The following is a 25927-nucleotide window of genomic DNA, read 5'->3' on the forward strand; positions in this document are numbered from 1 at the left end:
AAACATGGCAGCCCTTATTCCATGTGACATACACGTGGTGGTATTATATATAATGTGCCAGTAATGGGCAGTGCCAGGGAGAAACATGGCACCTCTTATTCCATGTGACATACGTGTGATGGTATTATATATAATGTGGCAGTAATGGGCAGTGCCAGGGAGAAACATGGCAGCCCTTATTCCATGTGACATACGCGTGGTGGTATTATATATAATGTGCCAGTAATGGGCAGTGCCAGGGAGAAACCTGGCAGCCCTTATTCCATGTGACATACGCGTGGTGGTATTATATATAGTGTGCCAGTAATGGGCAGTGCCAGGGAGAAACATGGCACCTCTTATTCCATGTGACATACACGTGGTGGTATTATATATAATGTGCCAGTAATGGGCAGTGCCAGGGAGAAACATGGCACCTCTTATTCCATGTGACATACGTGTAGTGGTATTATATATAATGTGGCAGTAATGGGCAGTGCCAGGGAGAAACATGGCAGCCCTTATTCCATGTGACATACGCGTGGTGGTATTATATATTATGTGCCAGTAATGGGCAGTGCCAGGGAGAAACATGGCACCTCTTATTCCATGTGACATACGCGTGGTGGTATTATATATAATGTGCCAGTAATGGGCAGTGCCAGGGAGAAACCTGGCAGCCCTTATTCCATGTGACATACGCGTGGTGGTATTATATATAGTGTGCCAGTAATGGGCAGTGCCAGGGAGAAACATGGCACCTCTTATTCCATGTGACATACACGTGGTGGTATTATATATAATGTGCCAGTAATGGGCAGTGCCAGGGAGAAACATGGCACCTCTTATTCCATGTGACATACACGTGGTGGTATTATATATAATGTGCCAGTAATGGGCAGTGCCAGGGAGAAACATGGCACCTCTTATTCCATGTGACATACGTGTAGTGGTATTATATATAATGTGGCAGTAATGGGCAGTGCCAGGGAGAAACATGGCACCTCTTATTCCATGTGACATACGTGTAGTGGTATTATATATAATGTGGCAGTAATGGGCAGTGCCAGGGAGAAACATGGCAGCCCTTATTCCATGTGACATACGCGTGGTGGTATTATATATAATGTGCCAGTAATGGGCAGTGCCAGGGAGAAACCTGGCAGCCCTTATTCCATGTGACATACGCGTGGTGGTATTATATATAGTGTGCCAGTAATGGGCAGTGCCAGGGAGAAACATGGCACCTCTTATTCCATGTGACATACGCGTGGTGGTATTATATATAGTGTGCCAGTAATGGGCAGTGCCAGGGAGAAACATGGCACCTCTTATTCCATGTGACATACGCGTGGTGGTATTATATATAGTGTGCCAGTAATGGGCAGTGCCAGGGAGAAACATGGCACCTCTTATTCCATGTGACATACGTGTAGTGGTATTATATATAATGTGGCAGTAATGGGCAGTGCCAGGGAGAAACATGGCACCTCTTATTCCATGTGACATACGTGTAGTGGTATTATATATAATGTGGCAGTAATGGGCAGTGCCAGGGAGAAACATGGCACCTCTTATTCCATGTGACATACGCGTGGTGGTATTATATATAGTGTGCCAGTAATGGGCAGTGCCAGGGAGAAACATGGCAGCCCTTATTCCATGTGACATACGCGTGGTGGTATTATATATAATGTGCCAGTAATGGGCAGTGCCAGGGAGAAACATGGCACCTCTTATTCCATGTGACATACGCGTGGTGGTATTATATATAGTGTGCCAGTAATGGGCAGTGCCAGGGAGAAACATGGCACACCTTATTCCATGTGACATACGTGTAGTGGTATTATATATAATGTGGCAGTAATGGGCAGTGCCAGGGAGAAACATGGCACCTCTTATTCCATGTGACATACGTGTAGTGGTATTATATATAATGTGCCAGTAATGGGCAGTGCCAGGGAGAAACATGGCAGCCCTTATTCCATGTGACATACGTGTGGTGGTATTATATATAATGTGCCAGTAATGGGCAGTGCCAGGGAGAAACATGGCACCTCTTATTCCATGTGACATACGTGTAGTGGTATTATATATAATGTGCCAGGGTTGATGCTAGATCCTATGTGGAGAAAGGCCCTCTGTGACGGCTGCTGAGGGCAGGACCTCTCCTGTGTTACCGTACATGAGGGCATAGAGGGGGACAGCGCAGCGAGCCCGCGAGGGGACAGTTTTGGTCCCCCGTTAGTATCCCCGCCCCCCCCCTTTCATGCCGTGTCACGTGGGTGTGACGTCACATGTCCCCTGCAGCCCTCTATGCTAGTCATAACGTGCCAGGGAGACACATGGCTGCCTCGGCTTCCGGTGAGGTCAGCGCTGCTGCGCCTGCGCGCCCCAGGCCAATCCCATTTCTCGCGCAGGGGCTGCTGGGATCCCGCGGCTGAGTACGTCCGGTGCAGGCAGCTCGCACACGTGCTCAGAGGCGGCAGCGGCTGGAGAGTTACCATGAGGCCAGGTGAGCGGGGACCGGGGGCTACAGGGGAGGGAGGAGGGTTCTCTGTCACCCCCTAACACCCAGCATTGGCACGGGGGCCACAGGGGAGGGAGGAGGGTTCTCTGTAACCCCCTAACACCCAGCATTGGCACAGGGGAGGGAGGAGGGCTCTCTGTCACCCCCTAACACCCAGCATTGGCACGGGGGCCACAGGGGAGGGAGGAGGGTTCTCTGTAACCCCCTAACACACAGCACACATCCTGCACACACCTGTTTATGCACATGTATGTATGTTATTACATGTGTGTATATGTATTACATGTGTGTATGTATTAGTACGAGTGTATGTTTTATGTGTATATGTATTACGTGTGTGTGTGTATATGTATTACGTGTGTGTGTGTATATGTATTACGTGTGTGTGTGTATATGTATTACGTGTGTGTGTGTGTGTATATGTATTACGTGTGTGTGTGTGTGTGTATATGTATTACGTGTGTGTGTGTGTGTATATGTATTACGTGTGTGTGTGTGTGTATATGTATTACGTGTGTGTGTGTGTATATGTATTACGTGTGTGTGTGTGTATATGTATTACGTGTGTGTGTGTGTGTGTATATGTATTACGTGTGTGTGTATATGTATTACGTGTGTGTGTGTGTGTGTATATGTATTACGTGTGTGTGTGTGTGTATATGTATTACGTGTGTGTGTGTGTATATGTATTACGTGTGTGTGTGTGTGTGTATATGTATTACGTGTGTGTGTGTGTATATGTATTACGTGTGTGTGTGTGTGTATATGTATTACGTGTGTGTGTGTGTATATGTATTACGTGTGTGTGTGTGTATATGTATTACGTGTGTGTGTGTATATATGTATTACGTGTGTGTGTGTGTATATGTATTACGTGTGTGTGTATATGTATTACGTGTGTGTGTATATGTATTACGTGTGTGTGTATATGTATTACGTGTGTGTGTATATGTATTACGTGTGTGTGTATATGTATTACGTGTGTGTGTATATGTATTACGTGTGTGTGTGTATATGTATTACGTGTGTGTGTGTGTATATGTATTACGTGTGTGTGTGTATATGTATTACGTGTGTGTGTGTGTGTATATGTATTACGTGTGTGTGTGTGTGTATATGTATTACGTGTGTGTGTGTGTGTATATGTATTACGTGTGTGTATATGTATTACGTGTGTGTGTGTATATGTATTACGTGTGTGTGTGTATATGTATTACGTGTGTGTGTGTATATGTATTACGTGTGTGTGTGTATATGTATTACGTGTGTGTGTGTATATGTATTACGTGTGTGTGTGTATATGTATTACGTGTGTGTGTGTATATGTATTACGTGTGTGTGTGTGTGTGTGTATATGTATTACGTGTGTGTGTGTGTGTGTGTATATGTATTACGTGTGTGTGTGTGTGTATATGTATTACGTGTGTGTGTGTGTGTGTGTGTATATGTATTACGTGTGTGTGTGTGTGTATATGTATTACGTGTGTGTGTGTGTGTGTGTATATGTATTACGTGTGTGTGTGTGTGTATATGTATTACGTGTGTGTGTGTGTGTGTATATGTATTACGTGTGTGTGTGTGTGTGTGTATATGTATTACGTGTGTGTGTGTGTGTGTATATGTATTACGTGTGTGTGTGTGTGTGTGTATATGTATTACGTGTGTGTGTGTGTATATGTATTACGTGTGTGTGTATATGTATTACGTGTGTGTGTATATGTATTACGTGTGTGTGTATATGTATTACGTGTGTGTATATGTATTACGTGTGTGTGTATATGTATTACGTGTGTGTATATGTATTACGTGTGTGTGTATATGTATTACGTGTGTGTGTATATGTATTACGTGTGTGTGTGTGTGTGTATATGTATTACGTGTGTGTGTGTGTATATGTATTACGTGTGTGTGTGTGTATATGTATTACGTGTGTGTGTGTGTATATGTATTACGTGTGTGTGTGTGTATATGTATTACGTGTGTGTGTGTGTATATGTATTACGTGTGTGTGTGTGTATATGTATTACGTGTGTGTGTGTGTATATGTATTACGTGTGTGTGTGTATTACGTGTGTGTGTATTACGTGTGTGTGTGTGTGTATTACGTGTGTATTACGTGTGTGTGTGTGTGTGTATTACGTGTGTGTGTGTGTGTATTACGTGTGTGTGTGTGTGTATTACGTGTGTGTGTGTATTACGTGTGTGTGTGTATTACGTGTGTGTATTACGTGTGTACGTGTGTGTATTACGTGTGTACGTGTGTGCGTGTGTGTATTACGTGTGTGTGTGTATTACGTGTGTGTGTGTATTACGTGTGTGTGTGTATTACGTGTGTGTGTGTATTACGTGTGTGTGTGTGTATTACGTGTGTGTGTGTGTATTACGTGTGTGTGTGTGTATTACGTGTGTGTGTGTATTACGTGTGTGTGTGTGTATTACGTGTGTGTGTGTGTGTGTATTACGTGTGTGTGTATTACGTGTGTGTGTATTACGTGTGTGTGTGTATTACGTGTGTGTGTGTGTATTACGTGTGTGTGTGTGTATTACGTGTGTGTGTGTGTATTACGTGTGTGTGTGTATTACGTGTGTGTGTGTATTACGTGTGTGTGTGTATTACGTGTGTGTGTGTATTACGTGTGTGTGTGTATTACGTGTGTGTGTGTATTACGTGTGTGTGTGTATTACGTGTGTGTGTGTATTACGTGTGTGTGTGTGTATTACGTGTGTGTGTGTATTACGTGTGTGTGTGTGTATTACGCGTGTGTGTGTGTATTACGCGTGTGTGTGTGTATTACGCGTGTGTGTGTATTACGCGTGTGTGTGTATTACGCGTGTGTGTGTATTACGTGTGTGTGTGTTACGCGTGTGTGTGTGTGTTACACGTGTGTGTGTGTGTGTTAGTGTATTACACGTGTGTGTGTGTGTGTGTGTGTATTACACGTGTGTGTGTGTGTGTATTACACGTGTGTGTGTGTGTATTACACGTGTGTGTGTGTGTATTACACGTGTGTGTGTGTGTATTACACGTGTGTGTGTGTGTATTACACGTGTGTGTGTGTGTGTGTGTGTATTACACGTGTGTGTGTGTGTGTGTATTACACGTGTGTGTGTGTGTGTGTGTATTACACGTGTGTGTGTGTGTGTGTGTGTGTGTGTATTACACGTGTGTGTGTGTGTGTGTATTACACGTGTGTGTGTGTGTGTGTGTATTACACGTGTGTGTGTGTGTGTGTGTATTACACGTGTGTGTGTGTGTATTACACGTGTGTGTGTGTGTGTATTACACGTGTGTGTGTGTGTGTGTATTACACGTGTGTGTGTATTACACGTGTGTGTGTGTGTATTACACGTGTGTGTGTGTATTACACGTGTGTGTGTGTGTATTACACGTGTGTGTGTGTATTACACGTGTGTGTGTGTATTACACGTGTGTGTGTGTATTACACGTGTGTGTGTGTGTATTACACGTGTGTGTGTGTATTACACGTGTGTGTGTGTGTATTGCGCGCGTGTGTTTCTACTTCAGGGTCCATAGGGTATCCACAGGATACCTTGGGGTATAGGCGATGGCGGCAGACATCCAGGCACCACAGAGTTAAATTTTCAGCCTCCCAGGATGCACTGGGGTCCCTCTCCTATACCCCGCCCCCGAGCCTCAGGCCACTCAGTTTTCATAGGTGCCTGGCTGGACCAGTCGCACCGTACAGAGGGGGGTCTTTTTAAGGCCCCTGAATATTTCTTCGCAGCTGTGGCTGCACAACTAGAGTGCTCCAGCATAGGACAGTCAGTATCGATGTCCATGCTGTCACTCCTACACCCCGCCGGTACCAGAACGCCGGTACCGATCCGGGGATGCTGGTAGGTAGCTGGGGTCACAGCTAGCGGTGATCCCCGGCTACCTGGACTGTGGCCGGATGCACGGGGAACAAGGTAAGCGGCGGGGTCCCGCGGTGGGCACCCGCCGGTAACACAGTCCTGTTTGGTCCCCAGGCAGGGGGCTCCCTGGGGACCGGCTGCGCGTGGGGCCAGGTACTGATCCTGCGCCTTCCACTAGACCACCAGGGACAGCGGGCCGCAGCATGTGCGGTACAGCGCGGCGCCCCAGGGGTTAATAGCACGCCAGGGGAGAACGCCTTCCCTGTCTCACAGCCGGCGTCTCCCCCGCTGCACAGTGCCATTCCACAGCGGTCTGAGCGGGCTGTGTCAGCGCTCCTCCCCCGGGCCCTGCCTTCTCTCTGCTCCTCGGTGGCCATTTTCTCACTACATGTGCTGGGGATGGCAAACGCTGCTGGAAGCTGATACAGATGCCATTGCGGTCCGGGTCCCCCGCATACCTCTCCTTCAATTAAGGTCAGTGTATGCAGCACTGTTTCCTACCAGGCTCGGGTCTGTGTAGTTGATCGCAGCGCTTGTAATGCAGGATGTTATCTGTGCATTTTATGTGACTTAAATGCTAGCGCTGTTTGCCTGTACTTTCATTTCTGACTGTCAGCCTTTTCCTATCCCTGTTCTTCTGCTACAGCCCTTGCGGTGCGGTGTCGCAGGGTGTTTATTACCTCACAGTAAACGTGGTTTTTCTGTGTGGGGGGTCACATACGGAGCGTATCGTATCCTCATGTCGGAAAGTGAACGAGGATATCCTCATGTCGGAAAGTGAACGAGGATATCCTCTTCCAGCTATAATGTACTGATATCATGTGCAGTTAGCGGAGGGATATGTAGACGCTGAGGGTTTATGGAGGGCATGTTGTATTATATATCACGCCCCATTTCTGTCACTGTGCCTGCACAAAAAAAGGGGACCGCCCTCGGCTGGCTAAGATGCTTACAGCCTTTGTGGGCAACGCCCCCTGCGTTTCCCCATAGGGGTTATCGCAGCCTGTGGTGGTCTCATCACATGCAGGGGTCCCTGGACAGTTGATGGTACCCCAGTGTATCCTGCTTTTCGCCCCCCCAGGTCTCGCAGGAGCCTGTGTGGGTGAATTTATTGTCCAAATGGTATAGCACCTGATGGACGTTTTACAGGGGGGGTCACCATTTCGGCCTTCTAAACGGCCTTTCGGGTCTCAGACGGGTAAAGACATGACGTCTGATGATGGTGACATTATTGACTTTTTCAGACACGAGCCCCTTAGTGCAAAGGAGGCGTAGTCTGGGTCTAAAGTCTATATACCTGGCCTTCTACGGGCAGTCCGTGCGGCTTTGGTTATTACATATCCCCCGTGGCTAAATCCAAATATGCCTTTTTTAAGGATAAGGGTGTTGCCACTGTAATTCCTCTATCTGGTCAGGTGGATCATTTAGAGGAGGCGTGGAAATTCCGGGTAAGCGGTTCCAGCCTCAAAAACGGTTGACCTTTTGCATACCCCTTTTGCGGATAATTACATTTCCGAATGGGAGTTACCTTTTACGGGTAGATTCTCATGTTACACGCCTAGTGAGGAGTGCTACGTTGCCCATGCCCTCCAGGTCCTCTTTGAAGGAGGTTCCAGATTGCAAGGTGCAAATATATCTAAAATCCAATATTCCCTTGCTGGAGGGGCTTCCAGGCCTCCAGGCCGGCTATGGCCGTGTGCTGGGGGGCCAGAGCCATGGAACACTGAGTAGGTAACTGGATCTCTGCACACTGACTCTCCAGCAGAGCAGGTGGATAGTGTCAAATTCTCAGAGACTTTGCCACGTTCATAATGAGACGGTCTTACATATAGCCTACTCCTTTCCAGAATCTCCTCGGCAGCAGTAGCGGCTTGCCGCTCACTGTGGTTGCGCTCTTGGAAAGCGGACGCAGATTCCATTTGGAATGCTTTGCCTTTTACGGGACAAGTCCTGTTTGGCCTTCGTCTGGACGCAATTGTGGCCCTGCAGGCAGCAGCTACGTCTGCGTGTCTGCCATCGGCTACAGTCCCATCAGGGTCTGGGACTTTGTCTTTTCGGCCCTGTGAGGCCAGGGTAAGTCTAAAATACAGCTTTCCAAGACAGTCAGTAGCCAGGAAATCTGCTCAGCCATAAGAACAGGCTTGGAGTACAAGACGTCCTACTCCCAAGTTGGACTATAAGCCTTCAGCCTCACGGGACGGGCCTCCTCTCGGGAGCCCCCAGAGTTGGAGGCCGGCTTCTCCAGTTCGCCCAGTGCTGGTGTCTGACCACCACGGACACTGGGGTAAGAGAAGTATTTTCTTGAAGGTATGTCCTCTCTTCCCGGTAAAAGCCTCCCAGACGGTTTTTCGTTACAGGTCTTCTGTCAATTCAGGACAAGGCCCTGTAATTTTTGAGGGTGTTACACTCTATGCTTCAGGCAGGAGTTATAGTACCTATTCCGTTGCCCCAAAGGGGAACGAGGTATTACTCCATCCTCTTTCTGGTACAGACACCCAATGGGGCTTACCAGGACATTCTCAACCTCGAATCCTTCAACAAATTCTTAAGGGTTCCTCGGTTCAGGAGGGGGACCCTGCACTCCATCATTCAATGGAGCCTGGGAATTTTGTGGTGTCGTTGGATATATTCAGGGTGACTACCTGAATATCCCTCTTTTCTTAGCACACCAGTGTTTTCCTCAGGTTTGCAGTGGTCGATAAGCGTTTCCAGTTTCTGGCATTGCCCCTTGGTCTGGCCTCCGCGCCTCACGGTTTACCAGGGTCATGGTAGTTATGGCAGCCCACCTGCGGATGCAGGGGGTCCGCTTGTTACCCTATCCGAGTGACCTCCTGTTGTTACTACGGTCTCCAGAGATACTTCAGTGCCATATGCAACGGACAATATCTGTGTTGCTACGTTAGGGCTGACTGATAAACTGGAAATGGTCCTCTCTGATTCTTCACAGAGGATGCTCCATATCCCAACATCTGAGGATCTTTGTGATTGAGGAAAAGATCTCTGCAGGCAACTGCGTACCTTTGCCTGTAATGCAGAGTCGCCGAGTGTCTATTCACTTGGCAATGTGGTTCCTGCGTTCCAGGATGTCGCTGTTCGACATGGTGGAGTACCCAGCTTCACTCTAAAGAACTTGATCCTCTCCGGATGGGATGGGTTGCCCCATAGGATAAAGTAAATAGGCTTTCCCCGGAGGTTTGTCTCTCTCTGGCCTGGTGGCTGCAGAAAGCTCACCTAAACAAGGGGCACCCCCTTTGGGATTGCGGACAGGGTCCTTCTGACGACGGACGCCAGTATCCGTGGCTGGGAAGCAGTGACGGGTCCACACTTGTTCCAGGGCAGGTGGACACCAGTAGTTTTTGCGCTTCCCATAAACATCTGAGAACTCTGAGCAGTTTTCAAGGTTCTCCAGCATGCAGGACAGGTCCTCCACGGAAATACCGTGCAGGTACAGTCTGACAACGCCATCATGATGGCTTATGTAAGCCACCTAGGAGGTTCCCGAAGTCAGGCGACACTAACAGTGGTGTCCCGAATTCTGGCTTGGGTGGAAGGCTATATCCCTGCCGTCATCGGCAGTGTTCATTCAGGAATCCTCAGATGGAAAGCAGGCTTTCTCAGCCGTCAAGACGTGCATTCAGGGAAATGTCCTCTTTATCAGGAGGTGTTCAATCTTCTGGTGAACTAGTGGAGCCTTTCAGAGATGACTCTTCTGATAGACGTAGGTAGGTCCAGTGGACCTTCCAAGTTGTGTACCTCGTCCCTCCATTATCCCTTCTTCCTCCAGTAATAGCAAGAAGGAGGCACGCTCCTGCTGATAGCTCCAGCGTAGGCCAGATGGCACTATTACTCAGATCTTCGGAGCCTCTCAGTTAACACTCCGAAGCTGTTGCCTCTACGCCCGGACCTGTTGTCTCAGGATCCTGGCTGATACCCAGACCTGGGTTGTCTGTCCTTGAAGGTGTGGCGGTGGAGACTGCCCTCTTAAGGTCTAGGAGTTTTTCCAGCTCTATAGTTAACAGGGGGCTCTGTCCATGCTAAGAGCTCGGAAGTTTTTATCTGCAAGATTTTACCATTAGGTATGGTATACTTTCTTTCCGGTGTCGCCCTAGAGGCTAGGCTCCTCGGGTATTCCGGATATCCAGAGGTTGGCTTTCCTACAGGTGGGCATAGATAACGGTCTTCGCCTTGCTTACCTGAAGGTGCAGGTTTCTGCCCTGTTAGTATGGTTTCAGTGTAGGATTGCTACTCTTCCTGATGTCCGCACCTTTGTGCAGGGTGTACGTTATATTCAGCATCCCTTTGTTCCACCTGTGGCTCCTTGGGATTTGGCTGTGGTCCTTAGGGCTCTCTGAGGACCGCTATTTGATCCACTGGGCTCAGTGGATTTCAAATGGCTTACGGCTGGGACTGTATTCCTTCTGGCTCTTAATTTGGCCAGTAGGATCTCAGAATGGGAGGCTCTGTCATGTAGACCTCCCTTTTTCTCAGCTTTCCTAGGAACAGGGCAGTGCTTGCCTTTACTTCCCCAGTCCTGTCTGCTGGTGAGGCCTATTTGGCTGTGGTACGGGCGCTAAGAATTTAAGTTGACCGTACCAGTCCATTTAAGAAATCAGACTCTCGTTTTGGTCCTTTCTGATTTCCATAAAAAGTGTTGGCCTGCCACTACGCTAACTTTGGCAGGATGGATTCACAGGTCTTCCTGTTCCATCCTCTATTAAAGCTCTTCCACTAGGTCTGTGGGTCCTTCGTGGGCAGCTCGACGTGGCGCCTCAGCGGTGATTGGCAGCCACGTGGTCATCTGTCCATATTTTTGTAAGGTATTATGCTTTTGATACCTTCGCCTCTCAGGATGCTTCCTTTCGGCGGCGGATTCTCCTTACAGCACAGGAGCGTCCCCACCCTTAAAGGATACTGCTTTGGGACATCCCCAAGGTATCCTGTGGATACCCTATGGACCCTGAAGTAGAAAATATGAGATATGCTAAGAACTTACCCTTGTTATCTCTATTTCTACGAAGTCCATAGGGTTCCACAGGACTCCCGCCCTGTCGCACCTGTACTGCAGATGGGCTTTGATCTGGTCACCGGTTTCTCCGTCTCCTTCTGGTGAGAATGTGATTCTTGTGTGTTCCAGACTGTCTTCTCTCTCTTTTGTGCTCCTGCTCCGGCCTATGGCTTGTTACGAAACTGAGTGGCCTGAGGCTCGGGGGCGGGGTATAGGAGAGGGACCCCAGTGCGCGTATTGCGCGTGCGCGCGTGTGTATTGCATTATGTAGGGCTTCGGGGCTGGCTATGTAAATGATTATTTCTGTTTAGATGTTGCGGTGCTGCTGGTGCCTGGGAATTACATGCTATTACCCAGCGACCTGGTGCATTATATCAGACTGTGCTGCACAGCTCTTTTAGAACCTATATGTTGATATATTTTGCCTGGCTCACGTCATTATACCCCACCTATGTCTATAGAATGTAAGCTCTCACGAGCAGGGCCCTCTTCCCCATGTGCTTCTCCTTCCATTACTCATATTATAATTACTCCAAACTCCCCACAAGGGCACCTAACTCTTGGTTGCGTTCGCCATATTGCTTATATATTCGTGTTATGATCGCCGCTATTGCAGCAATGTGTATATACTATGTCCGTGTTCTGTTTGTCGCTGTTTTCTCGTTTCTGTATGTACTTTGTGAGGCGCTGCGGAACCCTTGTGGCACCATATAAATAAAGGATGATAATGGCGTTCTGGACTCTATACGGTAACGGTGGAATTTAGTGGTGTGTATACTGGCGGGGTTTTTGCCCCTCGCATCTCTAGACGTCCTGATTTTACATTCTCATTAATCTAAAGCAGCAACTGCACCAGGATAAGGCCCGTTATGAGGGAGGTTTATATGTGATGCCACCTGTTATAGCAGCAGCTTTTCCTTTTATTATAGTTTCCTGTCCGTGTTCTCCACCAGCAATGACCTATCGCACTGCACCCTGTGAGGGCTATTAGGGCACGGTGGAGGGATACCTAAGAGCAGTGTCACCTACTTGCTCCCCAGGCTGGCTTCTTGGTGGTCTCTTCTAGGTCAGGTCTCTTGTCCTAGAAATAAACATGTGCATATATACATTACCATTCCCCCTGTAAGGCTGCGGTTTCCGTACCTCCTTGTACGATGGCGCCATACAGTATCGGCATTGTTTTACGGCGCCCCTAAGCTATAAGTTTCTTATTGAGAATTCAGCAAAACCTATTACATGAAGTACATTGTCCTTACCTGTTATCCTTGGCCGCAGTTATGTGGTGGTGGAAACGACGTCCAGAGTCCCCATAGGTCTTGTGCCGTAGACACCATTCCGGGGGCCACATTGTGCTGCCCTGTAACCTTTAATAGGCCACACATTACCTGTCATTTCACTAATCAGTTATATCAACACATTTAATGAACGGAGACACCTACCTGTAATAACATTTCAGAGGGTGTTTTAAACAAGTGTTACAAGTTATAAAGAACATTATGAGAAGAAAGCAGGAAGGGTCTGGGGTGAATGAGAGCGGAAGCGTTATGCTGCGCACACACGCTCAGATATCCTTAAAGATATGAACAATAACTATTGTAAAAATCATTCATATCGTTGGGCATGCATCGGCCAATAATGTGCGTTCCCGCATGTTAGATAACGATATCTGACATCGACTGTTTGCCGTAAGATTTGGACGATTTAATTTAATGTCAGCAATCTTTCATCGTTGATATCATTCAATCGTTATCGTTCAACGGTAACGATCTAGCAAATGATGTACGCACCATTAGATGTATGCCCGTTGCTGATAAAACGCCTTTTTTCTGGGCTAGTCCTTTCTTCTGCATCTTCCCATACGTACTATGACACAAGCCCAAGGTTTCCTGCACATGGAAGAGTTTTATTTTCAAACATAGAAATATTTTGCAGTCTCTTTAACTTGTTGTTTCTTGCAGGATTCAGTCCCAGAGGTAGCTTTAGAGGTGGAGACCGTGGAGGTAGAGGAGGTGGCTTTGGAGGTCGAGGCAGAGGTGGTTTCGGCGATCGCGGTGGCAGAGGTGGTTTCGGCGATCGCGGTGGCAGAGGTGGTTTCGGCGATCGCGGTGGCAGAGGTGGATTTGGAAGAGGTAAGTCACATAAAGGCCACCTGTGTGTATGGGAAATGATAGGGGGGTGCTTGGGCATCATGATGAGATAGGCTACTTGCAGGGTATCTGGTGAGCCTTGGCATACCTTCATTATGGGTGATTATAGCGGCGTGACGCACCCAGGATCCTGCACAGGAAAAGAAATGGAACATGTCAGTGTGCTGGTGTCATTGCAGGTGGACCTCGCGGTGGGAGAGGCGGATTCCGAGGTCGCGGTGGGAGAGGCGGATTTGGAGCAGGGAAGAAGGTGGTGGTAGAGCCGCACAGACACGAAGGTAAAGTATCTGTCACTAGAGCCGGACGCCGTGTGGGTCACAGGCCGCTGATTACTGGTTGTAACTGGTCACTTTGTTACAGGGGTATTTATCTGCAGAGGGAAGGAGGATGCGCTGGTGACGAAGAATCTTGTTCCCGGAGAGTCTGTATATGGAGAAAAGAGAATCTCTGTTGAGGTAAGAGATGAACATTGCGTCATGTGATCACAAAAACCGCGCTGAGAATCCCCCTCCCCCTATTGAGTAATACCAATTAGCGAGATATTCCTGATTCTCCGTGTAACCGTATATGCAGCAGTGTAACTCTTATTTACCTCATCATTGCAGGAGGGAGAGCTGAAGACTGAGTACCGAGCCTGGAATCCATTCAGATCGAAGCTTGCGGCAGCCATTTTGGGCGGAGTGGATCAGATACACATAAAGCCGGGCTCCAAAGTGCTGTACCTGGGTGCTGCGTCCGGGACCACCGTATCCCATGTGTCGGACTTGGTTGGCCCAGTAAGTACAAGGAACACTTTGATGTTATGAGGTCTGTTTAGAAAGGTCACATATCTGACAGGTTGTTCCGTTTTTCCCCGGCAGGAAGGGCTGGTGTACGCCGTGGAATTCTCTCACCGATCTGGACGTGATCTAATTAATGTTGCCAAGAAACGTACAAATATCATCCCTGTGATAGAAGACGCCAGACACCCACACAAATACCGCATGTTGCTAGGTAATTATGGCGCACTCTACCATTATTGCTCTGCTAGCGATTCTTATTGTGTTTATAACACACTGGTAAATACGTTGAGCTTGGTGGACGGCTGTGTTATGTTGGGGGGAAGGGGTGGTGTATTATAGTGACTGGCTTGGTGTACGGCTGTACTATGTTGGGGGGAAGGGGTGGTGTATTATAGTGACTGGCTTGGTGTACGGCTGTACTATGTTGGGGGGAAGGGGTGGTGTATTATATGGCTGTGCTATGTGGGGGAAGGGGTGGTGTATTATAATGACTGGCTTGGTGTACAGCTGTGCTATGTGGGGGAAGGGTTGGTGTATTATACGGCTGTGTTATGTTGGGGGGAAGGGGTGGTGTATTATAGTGACTGGCTTGGTGTACGGCTGTGCTATGTTGGGGGGAAGGGGTGGTGTATTATAGTGACTGGCTTGGTGTACGGCTGTGCTATGTTGGGGGGAAGGGGTGGTGTCTTATAGTGACTGGCTTGGTGTACGGCTGTGCTATGTTGGGGGGAAGGGGTGGTGTATTATAGTGACTGGCTTGGTGTACGGCTGTGTTATGTGGGGGGGAAGGGGTGGTGTATTATAGTGACTGGCTTGGTGTACGGCTGTGCTATGTGGGGGAAGGGGTGGTGTATTATAGTGACTGGCTTGGTGTACGGCTGTGCTATGTGGGGGAAGGGGTGGTGTATTATAGTGACTGGCTTGGTGTACGGCTGTACTATGTGGGGGGGAAGGAGTGTTGTCTTATAGTGACTGGCTTGTTGTACGGCTGTGCTATGTGGGGGAAGGGGTGGTGTATTATATGGCTGTGCTATGTGGGGGAAGGGGTGGTGTATTATAATGACTGGCTTGGTGTACGGCTGTGCTATGTGGGGGAAGGGTTGGTGTATTATACGGCTGTGTTATGTGGGGGGGAAGGGGTTGTGTATTATACTGACTGGCTTGGTGTACGGCTGTGCTATGTGGGGGAAGGGGTGGTGTATTATAGTGACTGGCTTGGTGTACGGCTGTGCTATGTGGGGGAAGGGGTGGTGTATTATAATGACTGGCTTGGTGTACGGCTGTGCTATGTGGGGGAAGGGTTGGTGTATTATACGGCTGTGTTATGTGAGGGGGAAGGGGTTGTGTATTATAGTGACTGGCTTGGTGTACGGCTGTGCTATGTGGGGGAAGGGTTGGTGTATTATACGGCTGTGTTATGTGGGGGGGAAGGGGTGGTGTATTATAGTGACTGGCTTGGTGTACGGCTGTGCTATGTGGGGGAAGGGGTGGTGTATTATAGTGACTGGCTTGGTGTACGGCTGTACTATGTGGGGGGGAAGGAGTGTTGTCTTATAGTGACTGGCTTGTACGGCTGTACTATGTGGGGGAAGGGGTGGTGTATTATATGGCTGTGCTATGTGGGGGAAGGGGTGGTGTATTATAATGACTGGCTTGGTGTACGGCTGTGCTATGTGGGGGAAGGGTTGGTGTATTATAGTGACTGGCTTGGTGTACGGCTGTGTTATGTTGGGGGGAAGGGGTGGTGTATTATAGTGACTGGCTTGGTGTACGGCTGTGCTATGTTGGGGGGAAGGGGTGGTGTCTTATAGTGACTGGCTTGGTGTACGGCTGTGTTATGTGGGGGGGAAGGGGTGGTGTATTATAGTGACTGGCTTGGTGTACGGCTGTGCTATGTGGGGGAAGGGGTGGTGTATTATAGTGACTGGCTTGGTGTACGGCTGTGCTATGTGGGGGAAGGGGTGGTGTATTATAGTGACTGGCTTGGTGTACGGCTGTACTATGTGGGGGGGAAGGAGTGTTGTCTTATAGTGACTGGCTTGTTGTTCGGCTGTGCTATGTGGGGGAAGGGGTGGTGTATTATATGGCTGTGCTATGTGGGGGAAGGGGTGGTGTATTATAATGACTGGCTTGGTGTACGGCTGTGCTATGTGGGGGAAGGGTTGGTGTATTATACGGCTGTGTTATGTGGGGGGGAAGGGGTTGTGTATTATACTGACTGGCTTGGTGTACGGCTGTGCTATGTGGGGGAAGGGGTGGTGTATTATAGTGACTGGCTTGGTGTACGGCTGTGCTATGTGGGGGAAGGGGTGGTGTATTATAATGACTGGCTTGGTGTACGGCTGTGCTATGTGGGGGAAGGGTTGGTGTATTATACGGCTGTGTTATGTGGGGGGGAAGGGGTTGTGTATTATAGTGACTGGCTTGGTGTACGGCTGTGCTATGTGGGGGAAGGGTTGGTGTATTATACGGCTGTGTTATGTGGGGGGGAAGGGGTGGTGTATTATAGTGACTGGCTTGGTGTACGGCTGTGCTATGTGGGGGAAGGGGTGGTGTATTATAGTGACTGGCTTGGTGTACGGCTGTACTATGTGGGGGGGAAGGAGTGTTGTCTTATAGTGACTGGCTTGTACGGCTGTACTATGTGGGGGAAGGGGTGGTGTATTATATGGCTGTGCTATGTGGGGGAAGGGGTGGTGTATTATAATGACTGGCTTGGTGTACGGCTGTGCTATGTGGGGGAAGGGTTGGTGTATTATAGTGACTGGCTTGGTGTACGGCTGTGTTATGTTGGGGGGAAGGGGTGGTGTATTATAGTGACTGGCTTGGTGTACGGCTGTGCTATGTTGGGGGAAAGGGGTGGTGTATTATAGTGACTGGCTTGGTGTACGGCTGTGCTATGTTGGGGGGAAGGGGTGGTGTATTATAGTGACTGGCTTGGTGTACGGCTGTACTATGTGGGGGGGAAGGAGTGTTGTCTTATAGTGACTGGCTTGTTGTACGGCTGTGCTATGTGGGGGAAGGGGTGGTGTATTATATGGCTGTGCTATGTGGGGGAAGGGGTGGTGTATTATAGTGACTGGCTTGGTGTACGGCTGTGCTATGTGGGGGAAGGGGTGGTGTATTATAGTGACTGGCTTGGTGTACGGCTGTACTATGTGGGGGGGAAGGAGTGTTGTCTTATAGTGACTGGCTTGTTGTACGGCTGTGCTATGTGGGGGAAGGGGTGGTGTATTATAATGACTGGCTTGGTGTACGGCTGTGCTATGTGGGGGAAGGGTTGGTGTATTATACGGCTGTGTTATGTGGGGGGGAAGGGGTTGTGTATTATAGTGACTGGCTTGGTGTACGGCTGTGCTATGTGGGGGAAGGGGTGGTGTATTATAGTGACTGGCTTGGTGTACGGCTGTGCTATGTGGGGTAAGGGGTGGTGTATTATAGTGACTGGCTTGGTGTATGGCTGTGCTATGTGGGGGAAGGGGTGGTGTATTATAATGACTGGCTTGGTGTACGGCTGTGCTATGTGGGGGAAGGGGTGGTGTATTATACGGCTGTGTTATGTGGGGGGGAAGGGGTTGTGTATTATAGTGACTGGCTTGGTGTACGGCTGTGCTATGTGGGGGAAGGGGTGGTGTATTATAGTGACTGGCTTGGTGTACGGCTGTGCTATGTGGGGGAAGGGGTTGTGTATTATAGTGACTGGCTTGGTGTACGGCTGTGCTATGTGGGGGAAGGGTTGGTGTATTATACGGCTGTGTTATGTGGGGGGGAAGGGGTGGTGTATTTTAGTGACTGGCTTGGTGTACGGCTGTGTTATGTGGGGGGGAAGGGGTGGTGTATTATAGTGACTGGCTTGGTGTACGGCTGTGCTATGTGGGGGAAGGGGTGGTGTATTATAGTGACTGGCTTGGTGTACGGCTGTGCTATGTTGGGGGGAAGGGGTGGTGTATTATAGTGACTGGCTTGTACGGCTGTGCTATGTGGGGGAAGGGGTGGTGTATTATATGGCTGTGCTATGTGGGGGAAGGGGTGGTGTATTATAGTGACTGGCTTGGTGTACGGCTGTGCTATGTGGGGGGGAAGGGGTGGTGTATTATAGTGACTGGCTTGGTGGACGGCTGTGCTATGTGGGGTAAGGGGTGGTGTATTATAGTGACTGGCTTGGTGGACGGCTGTGCTATGTGGGGGGAGGGGTGGTGTATTATAGTGACTGGCTTGGTGTACGGCTGTGCTATGTTGGGGAAAGGGGTGGTGTATTATAGTGACTGGCTTGGTGGACGCCTGTGCTATGTGGGGGGGAAGGGGTGGTGTATTATAGTGACTGGCTTGGTGGACGCCTGTGCTATGTGGGGGGGAAGGGGTGGTGTATTATAGTGACTGGCTTGGTGGACGCCTGTGCTATGTGGGGGGGAAGGGGTGGTGTATTATAGTGACTGGCTTGGTGTACGGCTGTTCTATGTGGGGGAAGGGGTGGTGTATTATAATGACTGGCTTGGTGTACAGCTATGCTATGTGGGGGAAGGGGTGGTGTATTAGTGACTGGCTTGGTGGACGGCTGTGCTATGTGGGGGAAGGGGTGGTGTATTATAGTGACTGGCTTGGTGTACAGCTGTGCTATGTGGGGGAAGGGGTGGTGTATTATAGTGACTGGCTTGGTGTACGGCTGTGCTATATGTGGGGGAAGGGGTGGTGTATTATAGTGACTGGCTTGGTGTACGGCTGTGCTATGTGGGGGGGATGGGGTGGTGTATTATAGTGACTGGCTTGGTGTACCACTGTGCTATGTGGGGGGGGAAGGGGTGGTGTATTATAGTGACTGGCTTGGTGTACGGCTGTGCTATGTGGGGGGGGGGAAGGGGTGGTGTATTATAGTGACTGGCTTGGTGGACGGCTGTGCTATGTGGGGGGGAAGGGGTGGTGTATTATAATGACTGGCTTGGTGGACGGCTGTGCTATGTGGGGGAAGGGGTGGTGTATTATAGTGACTTGCTTAGTATACGGCTGTGCTATGTGGGGGAAGGGGCGGTGTATTATAGTTACGTGGCTTGTGGTGTATTATAGTTACGTGGTTTGGGGTGTATTATAGTTACTGATACAGCCGATCTCTCTCCAGGAATGGTCGATGTGATATTCGCAGATGTGGCGCAGCCTGATCAGACCAGAATTGTTGCCTTGAACGCCCACAATTTCCTGAAAAACGGAGGCCATTTTGTCATATCTATAAAGGTTGGTACAAGAGGTCGTACATGCAACTACAGATGCGTCCACATTCACCTATACTGAAATCGCGCCCGGCGATGAGCTCCAAGAAAAATGTGACTAAGTTGCGCTATGAGTCCTAATGCTGAATTTGTGTCCTTTTTCCACACACTATACACACCCTGTACACCTCTAATGTAACAAGCACACACTATACACACTCTGTACACCGCTAGTGTAACAAGCACACACTATGCACACTCTGTACACCGCTAGTGTAACAAGCACACACTATACACACCCTGTACACCTCTAATGTAACAAGCACACACTATACACACCCTGTACACCTCTAATGTAACAAGCACACACTATACACACTCTGTACACCTCTAATGTAACAAGCACACACTATGCACACCCTGTACACCTCTAATGTAACAAGCACACACTATACACACCCTGTACACCTCTAATGTAACAAGCACACACTATACACACCCTGTACACCGCTAATGTAACAAGCACACACTATACACACCCTGTACACCTCTAATGTAACAAGCACACACTATACACACCCTGTACACCTCTAATGTAACAAGTACACACTATACACACCCTGTACACCTCTAATGTAACAAAAGCACACACTATACACATCCTGTACACCTCTAATGTAACAACCACACACTATACACACCCTGTACACCTCTAATGTAACAAGTACACACTATACACACCCTGTACACCTCTAATGTAACAAAAGCACACACTATACACATCCTGTACACCTCTAATGTAACAAGCACACACTATACACACCCTGTACACCTCTAATGTAACAAGCACACACTATACACACCCTGTACACCTCTAATGTAACAAGCACACACTATACACACCCTGTACACCGCTAATGTAACAAGCACACACTATACACACCCTGTACACCTCTAATGTAACAAGCACACACTCTTGCACACCCCGTACGCCGCTGGGGGATGTGTGCCCTATAGCTGCGCAACAAGTACGTTAACCCGACTGCTATAACTGGGCAATGCCATGCGTCCCGCGCCGCTGTGACCATTCACACTAACATGACTGCGAGAAAAGTACAAAGCCCGCGGTACACTACAAGCCTGTTTGTGACTGCGATGTGGAAAAGATGAACTGTAATCTCCTGTGCAAGGTGTAACTGTCCCTTCTGTTTCTTTGGTGTAAGACCAGTAACTCTGCTGGGTAGGTCATGCTGCAACTTGTAGTTCTTGAAACATACTGCCAGCGAGTTGAAGAGCCGAAGGTTGTCCTGCTGCCTTCCCACTTTGTGATTTCAGAGCCCTGCTTATCTATCTTATTCATGTCTGTGGGACTCTCGCCCGCGCTCACACCTCTCGCCCGCGCTCACACCTCTCACCCGCGCTCACACCACACTTTTTTTTTTTTTTTTCTGCCAGGCAAACTGTATAGACTCCACAGCGGCGCCAGAGGCCGTATTTGCATCGGAAGTAAAGAAAATGCAGCAGGAGAACATGAAGCCCCAGGAACAGCTGACGTTGGAGCCCTATGAGAGGGACCATGCTGTGGTAGTCGGAGTGTACAGGTGGGTGATCTGGGAATTATACGGTCAGGGTGCCAGTGATTGGGGTAAGTGGGCAGTTATACCAGCTGCTAATGAGGCTTAGGGGTTCATTCTGTGCACGGACCAAACGGCGAGTTTTTGCATACAGCGCAGGCGAGAACTTGCGCATTTCTGTCCTATTCCGAGTCAGATGAAGCATGGCCGAATCTTTGTGTGAGAAGGGAGCGTCGGGAGGTAACCATGCGAACGCAGAGAACTACGCTATCTTGGACTGTTGGGGCCTTGTATCTAAAGTGTTGCGCAATTCTACGTCGTGCATACAGAGCAGGAAGCCTGTGTCTGACAGACCACCTAGCATGGGGCTGGTGCCAGTGCCGATACTAATGACGGCCGTAACACCACCCCCCCCCCCCCCCCCCCCCGCATAGGGTAGTAGATCAGGATATATTGTAACACACCCCCCTGCATAGGGTAGTAGATCAGGCTACGGTGTAACACCCTCCCCCCCCCTGCATAGGGTAGGAGATCAGGCTACAGTGTAGCAAACCCCCCCCCCGCATAGGGTAGGAGATCAGGATATAGTGTAACAAACCCCCCTGCATAGGGTAGGAGACCAGGCTCCTATGTAACACCCCCACCCCCCCCGCATAGGGTAGGAGATCAGGCTGTGGTGTAACTAACCCCCCCCCCACCCCGCATAGGGTAGGAGATCAGGCTACGGTGTAACACCCCCCCCGCATAGGGTATGGGAACAGGCTACGGTGTAACACCTAAACCCCCCCCGCATAGGGTAGGAGATCAGGCTACGGTGTAACAAACCCCCCCCCCCCCCCCCCCCCCGCATAGGGTAGAAGATCAGGCTGTGGTGTAACACCCCTCCCCCCCCCCCCCCCCCCCCCGCATAGGGTAGGAGATCAGGCTACGGTGTAACACCCCCCCCACCCCCCCGCATAGGGTATGGGAACAGGCTACGGTGTAACACCTAAACCCCCCCCGCATAGGGTAGGAGATCAGGCTACGGTGTAACAAACCCCCCCCCCCCCGCATAGGGTAGAAGATCAGGCTGTGGTGTAACACCCCCCCCCCCCCGCATAGGGTAGGAGATCAGGCTACGGTGTAATACCCCCCCCCCCCCTGCATAGGGTAGGAGATCAGGCTGTGGTGTAACACCCCCCCCCCCCCCAATCCACCCCCCCCCCCCCCCGCATAGGGTAGGAGATCAGGCTACGGAGTAACACCCCCCCCCCTGCATAGGGTAGTAGATCAGGCTGTGGTGTAACACCCCCCCCCCCCCCCGCATAGGATAGGAGATCAGGCTACGGTGTAACACCCCCCCCCCCCCCCCCCCGCATAGGGTAGGAGATCAGGCTACGGTGTAACACGCCATGTACTAACCACTTGCTGGCATGGCCCAATTCTCCGAGCGCACCAGGTAATTCTTTATCTGCTGTGGTCTCTCTGCTTTCCTGCACCCTCCCCGAGGGTCTACTGACCGGTCAGCAAAGCAGGACCCCCCCCCCTGGCTACTGGGTGTCTGAAACCGTATCAAAATGAAAGTCGCGATGTTTCCGTTGTTACAGAAAAAGAATAAAAACAATTTTAATGCAATTATTTTGGATAAATTGAAGTCTGTTCCTCGCCTAATTCGAAAACTACAATATCTGAGTAGTGTGTAAGAAGTCGGGTAAGTGGTTAATGCGTCTGCGTAATCTCCTCGTGTTCTGTTTCCATTGCAGACCGCCACCAAAACAGAAGAAATGATCTGACTGCTTCCAATCCCCATTATATTCTTTATAAATAATCCCGTACACCAGACTAAACGCCTCCTGTGACGTCCGGACTGTCTGAGATCTGTATGAGATGAGGAGGGGTACACCACCCACGTACCGTCACTGCCAGGCACATACCTATAGTGTGCTAACTGTATTGTATACTGGCATATGCCAATAGCAGGGGAGCCAGGAGAAATGACTGTAAATGATAAATTCCCAATTAGATTTGTTTGGATGAAAGGTTCTCCCTTCTGTGACCCTATATTGTAGTACTGTGCAATATGGGGTGTTTCTCCTTTTTCGTTTAAAGATTGCGTTACAGTGATACATTTACTGCGGCTTCTCCTTATTACTGGATGTATTTTTGTATTAAGATTGATGCAGGTATTTTTTTTGGGGGGGGGGAGGGGGGGGTAGAATGTGTAAAACAATAAATAATTTTATGTATAATCCTGCATTACTATCTAATTTCTAAAGAAGACGGGAGATGGAAATGGCGCATAGATTACTAGTGACCCTGGGGGGGCCTACGGCTTCTCCCTATTTTGGATGTTTTGGGCACATTCACAGATATGCGCCGTTCTGCCCAATAAAGAATTACAAGATGGCGAATTTCATTGTTAAATGTTCCCATTTTATATGAAAAAAGTACCTGATAAATGTCAGTATTTCCAAGAATGGGGTCACTGGACAATATGAGAAATGAAAGAGACAAACCGGGAATCTACCAGATGTACAGTGTAGACTAAGCTGTATCCACGCTCTCAGCCTCCGGGGGCCATATTGGGGAACGTGAGAATGTAGAGAGCCGGAATCCCGCACCGGGTGCATGGGTAAAGCCATATTCTTACTACGCTAATAGGCCCCCTCACACCCCAATATGGAATGGGTACAGAATATGTACACCCCAATATGGGACGGGTACGGAATGCATATGCCCCAATATGGGATGGGTACAGAATATGTACACCCCAATATGGGACGGGTACGGAATGAATATGCCCCAATATGGGATGGGTACAGAATATGTACACCCCAATATGGGATGGGTACAGAATGCGTACGCCCCAATATGGGACGGGTACGTAATGCCGCTAGTTGGGATCCCAGCATTCAAAATCCCAATGCCGGGATACCAACACCTTTAAGGTCGGTATCCTAACCCTCTCCCTACCCTAACCCACCCTCCCCCAGTGCCTAAACCTAACCTCCCCCCTAGTACCTAACCCTAGCTACTTACCTTTGGGATTCTGGTGCCACCAGTCTGAACGCTGGAATCCCATGTGCCAGGATATTAAACGTATCCCCCACAATATATGCCTGAGCCCCCTTGGGTCTGCACAGAGACCCCTCATTCCCCAGCACAGCAGCCCATTGTCCCATTATATGCCAGAGCCCCCCTGGTATGCCCATATAGGAGCAGACGAAAGAGTGAGGACCATCCCAGCTGGTGACAGTGTCCTGGACGTCATTGGCGCCACGGATTTCTCGGACAGAGCCATATGTAGTGGACAATTCTGTAACTTCTAAAAAAAAAAAAAAAAAAATTCCATTTATTTTATAAAATTCCAGCTCATTTATAGGTTGCCAAATTAATTAGTCATATTTTAATGACTGCGTTTTAGTCCTTCACATCAGTCCCTGCTCTGGTGGAGCTTAGAATTTATATTCCTCACCGGAATCTGTATGTAATGCTGGTGGCTGTTTAGCCACCGGATCAAATACCGACAGAGGCGGACTGGCGGGTCGAAATCCTGACAGCTAAAGGTAAGTAACCTAACCCTCCTTTAGGGGGTGCCTTACCCTAACCCCCCCTCTCTGCACCCTAAACCTAACCCTCCTGGAGAGGTCCCTAACCCCCATCCCCGGGCTATGTGTTATACTTACCCATCTGAGGATGATCGGGATGGCGGGGGTCGGTGTTCCAACGTCAGGATTGTTAGGCGTCGTAATGCCAATCCCTATCTGAAGTCCCTTGTTGGGCTGTAGGAGTCTGGATTTAGACCGGCGGCATTGCATCCTATTACTATTTACTATATTCCTTCCCCACCACATGGACAGACGTGCAGCACGGATTACAGCCAGAGCCAACTAACCTACCCAAATGGGAGGAAAAAGAGCCCAGAAAAGAGACAGATGGGGGGAAAAATGATCCCATGACCCTTGTGCTATAAGTAGCAGCGATGCTAACCACTGTGCCACCACTGTCATGTGTATTCTAATTCCCAATTTATAAATGATGGCACAGAGTGACCAAATAGTGAAAAGGCAAAACAACGAGATATGGTAAGAACTTACCTTTGTTATCTGTTTCTACAAAATCCATGGGGTCCACAGGGTTGACCTTGGGGTATAGCTGGATCTGGATCCACGGGCACCACGCAGTTAAAGCTTTGCTGCTCCCAGGATGCACTTGGGTCCGTCGTCCTCTATACCCCACCCCCGAGCCACAGGCACCTCAGTTGGTAAGCAGCTAAGGCACAGAAATGGGAGACGGAAAACCGGTCACCAGTCACACAGCCCATATGAAGCCAGGTGCGTCAGGGCGGGCGCCCTGTGGACCCTATGGACTTCGTAGAAACAGATAACAAAGGTAAGTTCTTACCATATCTCTTGTTTTCTACTTCAGGGTCCATAGGGGGTCCACAGGGTTGACCTTGGGGATGTCCCAAAGCAGTTCAACTAAGGGCGGGGACGCTCCTGTGCTGGAAGGAGTACCCGGCGCCCGAAGGATGCATCCTGAGAGGCGAAGGTGTCAAACACATAGAACCTCAAAAACGTCTGAATTGAAGACCAAGTGGCCGCCTTACATAGCTGAACAGCAGAGGTGCCACGTCTAGCAGCCCAAGAGGGACCCACGGAACGAGTGGAATGAGCCTTAACAGAGGCTGGCAAAGGCAAACCTTCCCGTGCATAAGCCTCACAAATAACGGAACGAAGCCAACGGGCTAACATTTGTTGGCAGGCCAACCCCTCTTGTGAAAACCGAAGAGGACAAACAATGAATCAGATTTCCTAACCGAAGCAGTCCGGTCCACATAGATTCTAAGCGCCC

General features: G+C 49.3%; 1 protein-coding gene across 1 annotated transcript; it reads left to right on the plus strand.

The window, feature by feature from the left end:
• Nucleotides 1–2348: 2348 nt before the first annotated feature.
• FBL (fibrillarin rRNA 2'-O-methyltransferase) lies at nt 2349–23285 on the plus strand. The gene is made up of 9 exons (XM_088459920.1): nt 2349–2494; nt 13349–13519; nt 13717–13815; nt 13898–13992; nt 14143–14313; nt 14398–14530; nt 19433–19545; nt 20976–21121; nt 22837–23285. The coding sequence occupies exons 1-9, from the start codon at nt 2485–2487 to the stop codon at nt 22859–22861; spliced, it is 963 nt and encodes a 320-aa protein (XP_088316046.1). The 5' UTR covers nt 2349–2484; the 3' UTR covers nt 22862–23285.
• The last annotated feature ends 2642 nt before the right edge of the window (nt 23286–25927 follow it).

The sequence above is a fragment of the Taudactylus pleione genome, unplaced genomic scaffold (genome assembly GCF_031769625.1).
Source record: "Taudactylus pleione unplaced genomic scaffold, aTauple2 ptg000952l, whole genome shotgun sequence".
Taxonomy (NCBI): Eukaryota; Metazoa; Chordata; class Amphibia; order Anura; family Myobatrachidae; genus Taudactylus; species Taudactylus pleione.

Bases quoted from the DNA above. Each gene is read 5' to 3' on its own strand.
- FBL (XM_088459920.1), top strand. The intron at 19,546-20,975 runs GTTGGTACAAGA...TTTTTCTGCCAG, and splicing joins ATTTTGTCATATCTATAAAG to GCAAACTGTATAGACTCCAC. The intron at 21,122-22,836 runs GTGGGTGATCTG...TTTCCATTGCAG, and splicing joins GTGGTAGTCGGAGTGTACAG to ACCGCCACCAAAACAGAAGA.